Raw genomic sequence first — 13,885 nt, 5'->3', positions numbered from 1 at the left:
AAATTATAGTAACAGTATATTAACTTTGTTTGAAAGGACGTCGATATAGAAAGCATTTCGGAGCCTAGGCACCTTATAGTGGCAGCCTCTTGATTTATTTCAGATTTTTCGTTTGGGTAGTTTCTGAGAATGGGCCCGTTTAGGAGATAGATGATAATTTTCAGCCCCCGCACTCCAACAAATGTCAAAACTACTGCCAACTTCGGAAAGTACTAAACGAGACCTTTCATTTGATACCCCACATGACTATATTTGTCAAAAAAAAATTACACCCCCTTTTGTATACATGGGGAACCCCCTTACGTAAAAGGATGTAACTCACTGTATGGGTGACCGTTCACAGTTCCAACTTTTCCCCTAGATTCGGTGTGAATTGCTATAATCGTCTCCAAGGAATATGCGTGTGACGGACAGACAATCAGTAAACCGATTTTAAAAAGGTTTGGGTTTACACAAAGTAACTCTCCCACCATGCAGCTAGAAATCTCTCTGAGGTCCCCAAAAAATGGTTTAACCAGTGTCGGTAGCCTGATCTTAACTTGGCAATCGCAGAAGAAGTGCCTGAAGGTCCAATCCTCCCACTTCCCCGCAACTTCGGCAATGCGAATTGTGTCTGGCGCTCATTGCCCTCTAAGTCCGGGATCCCAGAGAAAGGTGACCTTGAGCGTGCCACCCAGACGGTTCAGCACGTTTCTGCACTGCCCCATCAGCGTGGAGGATGTCGTCACTGAGTACATGGCCTTAATGACCGCTTAGTTGTCGGTCAGAATGGCTATGTTCGGCTTGGGCTCGGATCATGCTCCAGCGATCGCCAGTACTTCCGCTTGGAATGCACTGGTGAAACCTCGGAGACCATACGACTCGGAGACACTATGTATTCGTGAAAACCCCCGCGCCGACTCCACAGAACATCTTTGATCCATCGTTGAAGAATACAGTGTCATAATCTTGCAACACACTTCCACTTTGCCCTTATTGGAAAGTCCACAGCAAAGTTTCTCGTGAAGTTCAGCATGCGTGATTAGGGAATGCCCAGATTTCCCGCGGTACTAGGATATTACTTTGGCCGTACGACTTCGTTGACCAGCATCCGGACTCACGTAGTTTGACCACACTGTACGCTACAACGTATTTAATGTGGAAGTCTAGGGGGAGGAAATGCAGGAGTACATTGAGAGCATCTGCCGGGCAAGACTGCAGAGCCCCAGTAGCACCTGCGCACATGGTTCATTGAATCCTATTAAGCTTCATTCTATTGTATTTTTTGCTCAAAGCCTGCCAACATACAATAGAAACGTACGTCTGAATTGGACGCACCACAGCGGTGTACATCCAGAGAACCATCCTCGGCCGGAGACCCCATTTCTTTGCAAAGGTTCTCTTGCAGGCATGGAAGGCTATACAGGCTTTCTTACCTCTCAGTTCTATGTTCAATCTCCAATTTAGCTTTTGGTCCAGGATTACACCCAGATACTTGACAATGAGATAAGAATTTGAGATATTTTTGTGTGTGAGCATTGTGTTAAAAATGTTCACTAGCGATAAAGGTGCCCATAAAATTCTTGGTCACAACCTAAACAAACATGTCTGGCAAGTTAGCCGAATCATTTTTCTTTCGATTAACGGCCGCCGATCAAATGGGGACTATTCAAACATAATTAACAGGCAAAATTGTACGTGGATAGCGGGCTTAAGAATAGCTATAGCTATAGATCCCGGGATTCACTCAAAGTTTCACCGCAATCAAATTTCTGATTGCTTCCAGCATTACAGCTGTATGCGTCTCTATTCACTTTGCCCGATTTCCAAGTTTTGTGTTTTGATTACTTTGTTATCTACTTCAAATAGAAATCAAACGGTACAGATCGAATTGCCTACTATCACTATAAACACATGCTAGACGTTTTCACCCCCAATAATCGTACTCCAAATTTCAGCTGACCTCAGCTCAGACGATGTCGTACAGCAAAATCAATAAATCTATTTGGAGCGTGTTTCCTTAAGAATTAGCTTGTGATTTATTATCATCACATTGCTGTTTTCTTTCTCACTAATCAAATACCACGTCATCCTTAATTTTTTTTACACGACCGCAAATGTATCAATATTTACCATATTTTTATGAACCAATATCATACTCTAATGCAGCCTCAACGCGTTCGCTACAATATGTTAATTTGTTGAGTACCAACAACCATTTACCGACCTCAAAGTGCTAAATGGAATATTCGGTTTCGCATCCCAACGTCCTCCCATCTAAGTGTTGAAGCTTCTCTTCTAGATTCAGATTAGGTTTAGAAGATAAACTACAACTACTCAGAAAGAACGAGTAATATCTGGAAACATCAGTACAAAACAGTAACTGTGGGGTGTGAGTCAAAACTCACTTTTATCAGGTGCCATTCGTTCCCAGGAATATTCTGAATAAATCCAAATCTTTCCTATGCCGAACCCGATAAAGCAGATATAAATCATTGGAATGAAGAGCTGCAGCAATACGAGCTGTTATCTTATTGCTTATCTTTTGTAGTTGTGGTGAATTTAATGCAGAGTTAACTCTGAACTCTTGTCTTTTCCGATAATTGAAGAAGGTAATCGGCTCTGTCCAGTCCAAGTCCATTTGGCCGTTGACACTGAATGCTTGTACGTATGTTCTTAGCTCTTAGCAGTTCAATAGTCTACAGAAGTGGAGTGGTCACTGTAACGAGCAAAACAATCTTAATTGATACATCCGTATAAAGGGCCATTTGAATTTGTGAAGACTTTACATACGATGATGCTTTTGCAAGTTTCAATTTTCTTGTTTTCAAAGAATTTCTTCTAATTGAGTGTGAGGAATGTCTATCGAAAGATTTTAAGGATGAATGAATGGATGAACTATGACTGGAAATTGAGCCGTTGAATGTAGGTCATCATAGAAACTCTAATTATCCACATTTGCCCTTACCATACTCGTATCCTTCCTTGCAATTTAGGATGACATTGCCTTAATTTTCAAAAATTTGTGTCTTGTTCCCTTTCTGCACTTAGCATCCCAATATTTTTGGGAGATTAAGTATAATATTCCCTTGTATTGTAAGGTGAAGTTGCAGATATTCCTATTACTCCGGTGAAGTTTCGTTCCGGATACGGATTGCTCCTCCAAATAGAAGTGAAATCATCTCGTCCATCAAGGCAGCCAAGCGGGATAAAGCCACTGGGATTTGAGCTGTCCGTCGCCTCAGGAAGTAGACAAAGTAGATGATCATAATAGGCACCCGTCCTGAGCGCAACAATTGACGTTGTATTTGTCTGTGCCCTGCCGTCGTAAAGATAATGGCTAAAATAATCCTGGAAAGCATCAAGGGACATTTTGAAAGTTTCATTGATAGGGAGAATCGCTCCACCGGTTTTTTATCAATTTCAAGAATGATTTGATTGTATGTCTCAAAGGCTTCGTTTCTACCGACGGCGTCCCGGAACTTAATGTCGCTCGACGCATTAACAGCGTCAGATCCGCTGTCGCTCGATCTAGAAATACATCAACGGCAACATCAAGTTGAAATTGCTCCTTGCCAACGTTCTTTCTGTCTTGCTTTATGGAAGTAATACATGGAAAATGACCTCGGCAGTTACTCGAAAGCTCCAAGCCTTCGACAAAAACTTCTGCGTCTTGCCGTCTTCCCTAATACAATTTTGAACGAAGAACTTCGCAAGTGCACGGGCCAATTATCATTAGGCGTGTTGATCGGAAGACGGAAGTGGCAGTGAATAGGTCACATTAAGGAAGAGCACCATACAGTGGAATCCACTATATCAAGATGAACGGGGAGTGGGTCGGCCCAAGAACACAAGGCAGAACAGTGTTGAAGGAGTGCAGCTTCTCAGGAACTCAAACCCATTTCAGCAAACCTTCAACAATGGCGTGTTGACGCGGTTTGCTGATTCAAGAGTAACCGTATATGTGTGCTCCTGTTAAGTATATCAAGTTTGCAATTAGTCGAATCTTCGTATCTAAATCAATACGAGCACAGTTTAACTTTCTTGAAAAAGCTCATCGTCCTTTCCTCCATCGTAAGTCTTGGCATTTGTCCAGGAATTTTCTCTCAATTTCTCCATGGGGCTTCGGTGAAGTGGACCTACTCTGATTCTTCTGACAACCTCAATTCAAATGCCCCACCATATCCCTGTTAAATCGTTTACCTGCTAGTAATCCCAAAGTCCTTCCAATACGTCATCTTCGAATTACAATTACCGTGCTTTCTACGTAGGTCGTCATGATAGTACAAAAGCAACTTTCAATGATAATGCACCCAAGACGTTCTTCAAGTAAGTTTACTTTAATAAAATAATAGTCGCTTACCACGAATGTCGACTAAAAATGACGCAATTTTGGACACCTTGATGTAGGCTGCTGAGGAGTCTACCTACGCATCTCAACTTCCCCTGCGGTGTTTCACCAAGTTTTAGGAACCTACCCTTCAACTCCATTGGGAAGACCTGATTCCTATGCTCGGCTTTATTTCACGTACATAGTTCTCGTTCCAATTTCTCTATTTCTTCTGGTCCATTTTTTTTTTGTCAAGGATATCCCCTTATCGACTTTCAACACTCTTTCCGAACTCTTAAAACTTAACTGCAAATGCTTTTGGATACCTGTCCACATCCACATGATGTTGGACCGGACTAAATGGAAAGCAACTTACCCCCACGTTTTTTGGTCCACGGACCACTCGTTTCATGCATAGCACCCAAACATTCAAAAAACAAAGACTAACCTTTTCGTCCAGGGCAGAGTCAACTCTTCAGACGCTGCGTTTTTGCGATTATATAAAGGAGCGTTTTCCACCTGTTGCCGCTTTCGGTTACGCTGCTCCCTGGGCAGAGGTGAGGCAACGTCTGAAGAATTGCCTCTGCCTTGGATGAAATCGTTAAATTTTGTTTTTTTTTACGTGGATATTATTTTCCTTCTTTTTTAATCGAAATTTTTGCATCGGGTCCTCGATTATATAGCCCTTCTAGTTACCCGGATCTCTTATCTTCACAGGAAACACAACAATTACATAAATAATGCCGACGGAGCAGTTTTCCTTGTTGTCGTTCTCAACAAGTTTACGCCACTGGATAGTATTATACTTTTTCATACACCCGAAGCTATTGGTCCACTTTTTCTTCTTCTAATCCGTACTAACGAGCAGCGTCACCTTCTTTTAACCTTTGTTTTTATAGCTAGAATCTTCCGTTTCGGAACCCCATTCAACCCATCCGAGTCAGGAGCCATGACCACATAACTATTTGCCAAAAATCGTTCTCATTGATGGTGACAGATTGTTTCGGGTGTCAGTTTTCGTTCTTATTATAAAGGGGAACCCCTTCATCTGCGTGGAATGCAGACCAAAGAACACATCATATTCAAAGCCTTGCCTATAGTTTTCGCATTCCTTTGGGATATTTGTAGACGGTCCATTAATGATTCATTCTACTTTTCTATAAAGCCCGGCCTTCGATTGTAGACAATTTTCCTGGCATGCCCCTAATGGTCAATTACACTTTTCGCGTCGCTTCTCAGCTTACTTTGAATCATCATAAGATTCAGCGTATAGCCGATTTAAGAGTCATCATCATTAAATAGACTTCGGAAGGCATCGTACTAGCTGATGTCCCCACTAAACTGGAATAGGTAGCCGAGGTCGGTACCCTCGATCTCAGGGAGGAAGATCCCCTAAGTAGCCCTGCCCTGCCTAATTCCTCACGTCACCAACGAGTATTCCTAGCTGCTTCGCTGTTGTCGTTGTTAAATATACTCAAGCCTGTTAATGATCGCAATGCCCTGTCCTCGAAAGTGTCCAGCATAGCTCCCCTACTTGGACCAGTTTTCTCAACCGAAAAGGCTTGGATATCCCTCCAGTTGCCTCTTTCAATATCTCCACATTTATCTGAATTCGATTTTTCCCGGGAATGAGTACTATATAGTCTTTAGTAATGATGTCTTACCCTGGCAGAGACGATTTGCGTAAGTCTTATCTTCTGTTGTAGTAGACGCTTATGAACGATCATAAAATCGTAAAGGACTTTTTTGACTTCCAACTGCTTCTTCGAACCTCTTCCGGATACTCTTCTCTTGTCTTAGTATAAACCTGCGCTTGTTGGGTAACAATGATCACCTGAATTGTCATTGGAGTTTGTTATAAAATGAGTACATGTTGACTAGAAACACTTAGCACTCTGAAACTCCTTTTCTCTTTTTGATTATCCAGAAAAGAATTGGAATTTGAGCTGTAACTAGGCTAAAGATTATAAAAAGAATAAGAATAGTATCCTGCGCGTGAACATTGAGGGCACGATGCTGAAGGAGTTTCCTTCCGCGACTTCAAACAGAAGTAGTTAAAAGTTGAGAATTGCTGAAGGCACTTTTCGAGAAAAATAGGTATTGATGAGGGCGAATTGCTGAAGGAGCTTCCTCTTGAGACCACTCAACCACATTTGTAAGCTCTAGAGCTTGTTTTACTTGAAGTATCACTATTAGGCTACTATAATGGAGCATAATGTGGTGTCCTTCAGATCCTTCAATTGTCGCCTGAAACGCCGGAATGTATGTGCTAAGAAAGTGATAAGGAAAACTCTAACAAATACAATTATATAAGAAAAAATCTTGACTGACGGTTTCGTCCAGAGCAGAGGCAACTCATTAGAAGCTGCCTCACCTCTGTCCTGGAAGCAGCGTGACTGAAAGTGGCGACAGATGGTAATCGCTCCATTTATATATAATCGCAAACACGACATGAGTGTGAATTATATTGAGGTGAAAACTGTCCCAAGTTCAATCCTAGATCAGGCCGAAGTGATTTGTTTGATGAGGATGCTGGGAGTCCTGATTCCGCATCCGGGGGGGGGAGGCCAGCAGCGTTGTTGTCGTATAACATTGCGGAATTAAGTGAAGAATCGTGCTGCTGAGGATGCTGCTGATTACAGATGTCGCAATGGAATATTTCATTGTAATGATAGTTCCTTAAATGCTCAGCTCAGGTAGACGAGCTGCTCTGGCGGGTGAGTTTCGAGTTGTGCAGTCGTGGTGAGTTGTCCTGCGCTACTTTGAAGTGGAGCTCGGGTGAATCTCCGTTAAGAAGCTCCACATTGTAGCGCCTCCACAACTTACTTGGTCCACCCCCTTAACCTCCCTTACCTAAAACTACTTTAGACCTCTAGACCTAAAAAGACTTTATACTGATGGCCTACTTCATGTATTTTCCTAATTCTGGAATTAACTAGGGGCACATAGCTCAAGTCTTTTTACACCTCTTCAAAGATACAAGAAAGGTACGCGAATACTTGGCTAGAAAATTACTTTCATACCTAGCTTCTTACTTTTCTTTTTCTTCAGCCTCTGTCCTGTTCACAAGCTGGATCAGCCCGTCTTGATTGGTTGCGCCATTTTGTTCGGTCATGCGCCTGATTTGGTTGGAATCGAGAAGCTCTCAAATCACCATTTAACATATCAAGCCAACGTTGTTTCGGTAGGACTTTTGGTCTTTTCAATCCACTTCAATGCTCAGACCAATCTTTGCATCAAAGACGCTCACGATGAGTGGAACCCGATACTGATCGGGGATATCCTCACTTGGGATGTAATCCGGGCTTATTGTGCAACTAGTCCAACGCGACATCTTGGTTCCCATTACCGCGAGGCGCCGCTTATTGTTTGTTATAACCAGCCAACACTCAGAACCATAGGGGGCGACAACAGTGCGATATATTTTGAATTTGAGGACTTTGTTGACGCGTCGATTACGAAGAACGCCACTTTATCCAAGTTACGATAATACATTAAGTAATTACGTTACGTAGTTCACCATTGGCTAATAGCATTAATCCGAGATTAAATCACTTAGTTCCTGGCATTCACTGCCACTTATAGTGATAGTGCCTACGGTCTCATTATATTACTTAATAAAATCACAGATTCATTTCCTCATTTACAGGGCCAAACGCACGATGAAATTGCTCAGCATTCTGGAGCATCCATTTCAACACGAGGAAGGTACATCTCTCCAGTTGAAAAGGCTCGTGGAATTAGCAACGATCGGCCATTATACTTATTCATACAAAGCGACACTAAAAAATCTTTGGAATGTAAATAATATCCCTTAACTTGTTGGCATCTAAGTTACATTTGAATTTTTAATTAGTGGCAATAGAGAAAATCAAAGAGATAATAGCGAACACCCAACATTCGCCAAATACTGTAGCTAATAGCATCAATCGAATGTCAAAGTTTAATACGCGACCGCCATTAACAATGGCGCCTCAACAAACAGCTAATCAAGCAAATTCAACGTTCATTGAAAAATTGATGATAGGATTGGAGCATGCACCACCAACATTCAATGTTAGAGAACAAGTGATTGGAGTAGGTGGAGCGAACTTACAATACATACGAAATGAGACTGGTAAGTTTTTAGATTGATGTTTTGGAAAAGCAAATTCGATTGATCCAACAACCAAACCATTTCTTAATCTTTAAATGGCTTAACACCGAAAATGTGGATCTCTTACAGGCGCTATTGCAACCTTACGAGGAAGAGGTTCTTTATTTATTGATCCCGTTCTAGGGACCGAATCTCCAGAATCACTACACTTATTTATAGAGCATCAAAGATTTGATGGACTACAAGCTGCTAAACAATTAGCAAAAAATTTAATTGAAACACTGCAGCAAGAAGTTGTACATTTACAACAACAAACCTCTCAGAACACTCAAAACGTTGCAATATCAAACAATAATTCAATTATTCAGCAAGGGCAGCACGTAACACATTTGAATGTGCCACCCCCTATGTTAGTACCTCCACCTGTAATTCAGCAAAACTCGCTCGAATCACAAGCAAATCAAGCAGCTATTGTACAACAAAATTTCATACAACAGAATCCACCGCCAAATTTAGGTGGTCCACCTCAAACTGTTCAATCTCAACAGCAAACTATCATACATCAACAAATAATTCCACAAACGGTACCGATTCAGTTACAACAGAGCAATGTTGTTATTCAGCAACCAGTGCAACAGCAAGCAACAGCCCTAGGGAATGTTAATATCCCTCCGCCAGGGATACCTATTCCTATAAAATCCGGTCAAATTGTCCAGTTTCAAACTCCTCCACCAACGGCCCCTGGAACTGCTCATTTGACACAACCTCCGCCCAATATACAGCTGCAACACCAACCACCTGCAGCAACTCAAATTGTATTGAACCACCCGCAGGGCTACCAGTATCAGTACATTCAACAACCTGTGCAACAGCAGGATCCTGGAATGCAACGTAAGTGCTTAGTGAAAAAGCGAAAAATGTAGATAATTAAAATTAAGACGAAAATTCCTGATAAACTGAAAAAAAATGATAATATATTTTACAGCTAATCAAGTAACCATTCAGCATATTTATCAACCACAACAACAAATTCAAGGAATTGTACAACAAACTCAACCGCAACCGCAGGCGCAACAAATTCAGGCGACACCGACACAGCAGTATATTACGGTGCAAGGTAGCACCGCGTACATGATGCCACCACCAACAATAATTCATCAACCTCAAGCTTCGCAACAAGCTCCACATGCTCAAGTTCAGACGCAAATCACCGCATCAAACCCAAATATAATTTTTCAACCACCACCTCAGCTTCAACAGGTTCAAATGCAAGTGACGCCTGGATTTTCAGTTCAAAATATGCCTCCCGCGTTAACATCCAATACAACCACAGTGGCTACGCAAGATAACTCAAGCCAAAGTAATAATTCAGAGGAATCAAATAATAATAATAAAGAAGAGACAAAGTCAGAGGGAGATCAGACTGAAAGTCCTCAAAAGAGTCCTAAAATCAAGACAGAAGGTGACAGTCATTCGAATGATAGTGACAATGAATCTGGAAACCAAAACCAAACAGTTTCCACGGCAGCAAATGTAACATTGTCAGTTCCACCGCCCCAACCACAAACAATAGCAATAAAACATCCCCCGCCATCCGTTGCTACTAGTATCACTCTTCCAGTAACTCAGATGGCGCCGCCAATAATGGCAGTACCGCCACCAATGTCATGTGTTCAACATTTTGTTGGAAATACTCTAATTACAACACAGCCAACTGCCCAGACGCATACACATCAAATCTATAGTCAAGTGCCGGTGTCAATTCAACAAATTACACAAGCCGGCCAACCGATACATGTATCTGCCCCTAATGGACAACACTTTCTAGTTAATGCCACTCCTCAGTGGCAAGCACCACCGCCAACAACAACGCTTACTCAACAGTCTCCAATACAGCATATTTCGCAGAATGGGACGATTCAGAATGTTCAAATTGCCACGGCTCAACAAATCGGTAAGTAAAATTCAAAATGTCTATTTTGGTTATTTTTGTTTGCCGTTCTCTTTAAATTAGTCTCGCAGGAACTATAGTTAAAGATCCCCCCTTCCCCCCGCATCGGAGATGCGAACAGACAGTCAAACAGCAGCTTGTTGGTGCCACATTACTGGTATTTCCTCAGCCAGATGTACCCCTAGCTGTGTTCGTCAAGGCCTCAGATACAGCGGTAGGCGCCGCTCTTCACAAACGGGTGAATCAAATCTGGCAACCGTTGAGCTTCTTTTCAAAACAGCTCAAACCGGTTCAAAGCAACTACAACGCCTACGCCGTGCTCACGGACCACAAGTCCCTTACTTTCGCGCTTAGAAAAACAAAGCGTTCCCTCGCCAACTTCGGCACTTGACTTATATCAGCCAGTTCACTTCTGATATCCAACACGTGTCTGGAAAAGACAATGTTGTTGCAGACACTTTATCTTGGATCTCGGAGGTCATAGTCCCCGCCGCGGTCGATTATACGGCAACCGCCGAGGCACAAAAAGGCTACGCAAACTCCAACTATAAATTCAAGGAGTTTCCTGTTTTCGTCTCAAAATCTTATCTGTCCCTTATCTGAGGTCTTGCAGAGTAACAGCGAGACCTCAGATAAGGAACCCAAGCCGTTCATTCCGACCGATTTTCGCGGAGAAATATTCCACGCAATACACGATCTTGCGGCGTAAATCTCATGTGGGCCATTGAGGTAAAATTTCTGACGCATTTCAAGTTTAGACCGGAGTCTGGCAAGGTTGCATTCTGTCATGGATACTATTCCTTCTTCTTCGTTCAATGGACTATGATCCCCTTCCTCAAATATCTTTGACTATGCTGATGATATGTGTCTGCTCGCTGAATCATAGACATAAGCTAAATCGTTTTGAAGTTGGAAATAAAGGCAAGCAGAGAGGGACTGATGATAGATACCAACAGAACCAAACCTCTCACTCAGTCTGACTGGTCATCGCACTCTTCCTATCTGCCTTAAGGGGCAGAACATCCACGGGGTCAATCAATTTGGCTATCGTGGAACCTTTTTATTTGCCGACGGTGGCACTGATTTGATTAAAAGTGGTTGATCCGACTTCACTGTTTTGCCTAAAATTTGCAAATGCAGATACTTTAACACCACCCATTGAGGTTGTTCCGGGCCAATTTTCTCTCCATGCTGTTATATGGGAGCAACACATGCAAGGTGATCACCACTGTTACTCAACTCAGGCAGGCAGAGTACACCGTCCTAGGAAAATGCCTAACGATGAGCTGAGATGGCGCACAGAACGCGGAAGTAGTAGTGGATAGGTAATGCTTTAAGAGATGGTGACGAATTTATTGCTGGCTATGCCATGCAGTGCAACCCACTTCCCCAGAGCGGCCGGCGTGTGAGTTTCTCTAAAGTCGCATTGGCGTAGAAAAGTAGAGGAAGAGTGAAGTCTTCTCGGGAAGACCTGGAATAAAGCCCATTCTGTCAAAGCAAGAACGATCGCCCGTAGGCGTGGTGAACGTGCTATGCAGGGTTCGGCTTCGCTATTCTGAAGAATTCTCACTGTCTGTTTATTCGTTTAACTAAAGATAAGAGCGGTTGATACTCTTGGATTCGCTTGTTTAAATTTTATCTGAAGTCTCGCAGAGTAACAGCGAGACCTCAGATAAGGAACCCAAGCCATTCATTCCGACCGATTGTCGCAGGTAAATCATCATCATCATCAACGGCGCAACAACCGATATCCGGTCTAGGCCTGCCTTAATAAAGAACTCCAGACATCCTGGTTTTACGCCGAGGTCCACCAATTCGATATCCCTAAAAGCTGTCTGGCGTCCTGACCTACGCCATCGCTCCATCTTAGGCAGGTTCTGGCTCGTATTCCACGCAATTCACGATCCACGCATCAGGACAAGGAACCGGTTAGTAACTGATAAATACTTCTGGCCGTCCATGAACAAGGACATGAAGTCTTGGGCAAGACAGTGCATAGTGTTCCAGAAGTGCAAGGTCAACAAGCACGTTCGAAAGGAAGTAGCTATACTCCCTAGGTCAACCAAGCGCTTCGACATCATCAGCCCTTTGCGAGACTCACACCAATTCAAGTATTGCTTCACAATCATCGACAGGTTTACGGACCTAAAGCAATACCTCTGATCTTACGGCGCAATAATGTGCCGAGGCCCTTTGTCGAGAGTAGATTCCGCACTTTGTTGTTGTTGTTCCAGCCGTTATCATCACGGACCAGAGAATGCAATTCGAATCTACTCTTTTCACGGAGTTTACAAAGCTCCTTGGCAATGGTAGGTTGGAACTTGGGCACCCGACGCTGAAGGCTGCCCTAATGGCTCTTTCATCCTCCGCACAGCACAGCGAGAGGAGTTCGTGGCCAACGCCACGGAGATGGCGTACGGGGAGAATCTGCGCCTCCCGTTGACCCTGTATTGGACATCAGAGCAGGATTAAGCGACTCTCGAATGCTGCGTCTGCTCAGGGACGCAGTTTCGAGGATGCGGCCGACTCTACCGTTCCGACACGCGACATTGGAGGTCAGCACCCTAGGGATCTTGAGACGTGTGGACAGGTCCTCGTTAGGGTGGAGGGCTCTTGGAGGCCCCTGCATCCACCATACGAGGGCCCCTCTAGGGTGCTGGAACGAGGCGAGCACACGTTCAAGCTCGACGTTCGGGGCGGGCCCAAGTGGGTATCCTTGTCGAGGCTGAAGGCCTTCAACGAGCCGGCGACCGCTTCGAAAAAGCACCCGCGAATCGTCAGATTCGCCCGATGACCACCATTGGAGGAGGGGGGCACGCGGACGGTTTACTTCCCTGTATCTGCGAGGTACCAGCTAGGGATGGAGGCGCGAACCTGGGCGCCAGAAAGGATTCGCCTCGGCCGCTGCATTTAAGTCCGGAGAGAACAGCTGACGGCCTGAGGTGAGACTGAGGAACAAATGTCAAGATATTTTTATCAACAGTCTCAGGATCTTCTAGTTTGGCCCGCCAGCCAGAGGAGGCCAACTAAAATATCACCTTGTAAATTCAACTTCGAAATTGGCCTTCTAGAGGAGAGTATTAAGAGCTTTGATAAAGAATTGTGAGAACCCTGATTGAATCGAGTGTTATAAAAGATTAAATCAAGTGAAACATGTCTTTGATTATTTCTTTTTAGGGATTGAGGGGATTGTCTAGCTCCGGCCAAGCTTTTGTCTGAACTATGGACAAATTTGCGCTGAATATATAATAACTCGTACCCTTATTGTGTTTTACGAATTATAAAAGGGAGCGTACAACATCTGCGAGCCGCTTCGGTCACGCTGCTCCCAGGGCAGAGATGTAGCAGCGTGTGATGAGTTTGCTCTGCCATGGTACGAAACTGTAGTCGTTTTCGTACCTCTTTTCATGTTTGTGTCTTTGATTGTTTGGGAAATACGGTTCTCCGAAAACTATGCATATTGATATTATTCATCACCATCAACGGCGCAACAACCGGTGTCCGGTCTAGGCCTGCCATACTAAGGAAC

General features: G+C 43.5%; 1 protein-coding gene across 2 annotated transcripts in view; it reads left to right on the top strand.

Annotated features, from left to right (window-relative positions):
- LOC119654386 (MAGE-like protein 2) overlaps positions 1-13,885 on the top strand; it is a 37,505-nt gene that overhangs the window by 6,563 nt on the left and 17,057 nt on the right. For both annotated transcript variants that reach the window (XM_038059754.1, XM_038059755.1), the window contains exons 2-5: positions 7,959-8,109; positions 8,166-8,426; positions 8,535-9,296; positions 9,391-10,359. In XM_038059754.1, coding sequence (XP_037915682.1) covers positions 7,959-8,109; positions 8,166-8,426; positions 8,535-9,296; positions 9,391-10,359 — 2,143 coding nt within the window. The remainder of the gene's footprint in view (positions 1-7,958; positions 8,110-8,165; positions 8,427-8,534; positions 9,297-9,390; positions 10,360-13,885) is intronic.

This window comes from Hermetia illucens, chromosome 4 (genome assembly GCF_905115235.1).
Source record: "Hermetia illucens chromosome 4, iHerIll2.2.curated.20191125, whole genome shotgun sequence".
NCBI classification, from domain to species: domain Eukaryota; kingdom Metazoa; phylum Arthropoda; class Insecta; order Diptera; family Stratiomyidae; genus Hermetia; species Hermetia illucens.
The sequence above is the reverse complement of the archived record's forward strand: the minus strand, read 5'-3'. Positions and strand labels throughout refer to the sequence as shown.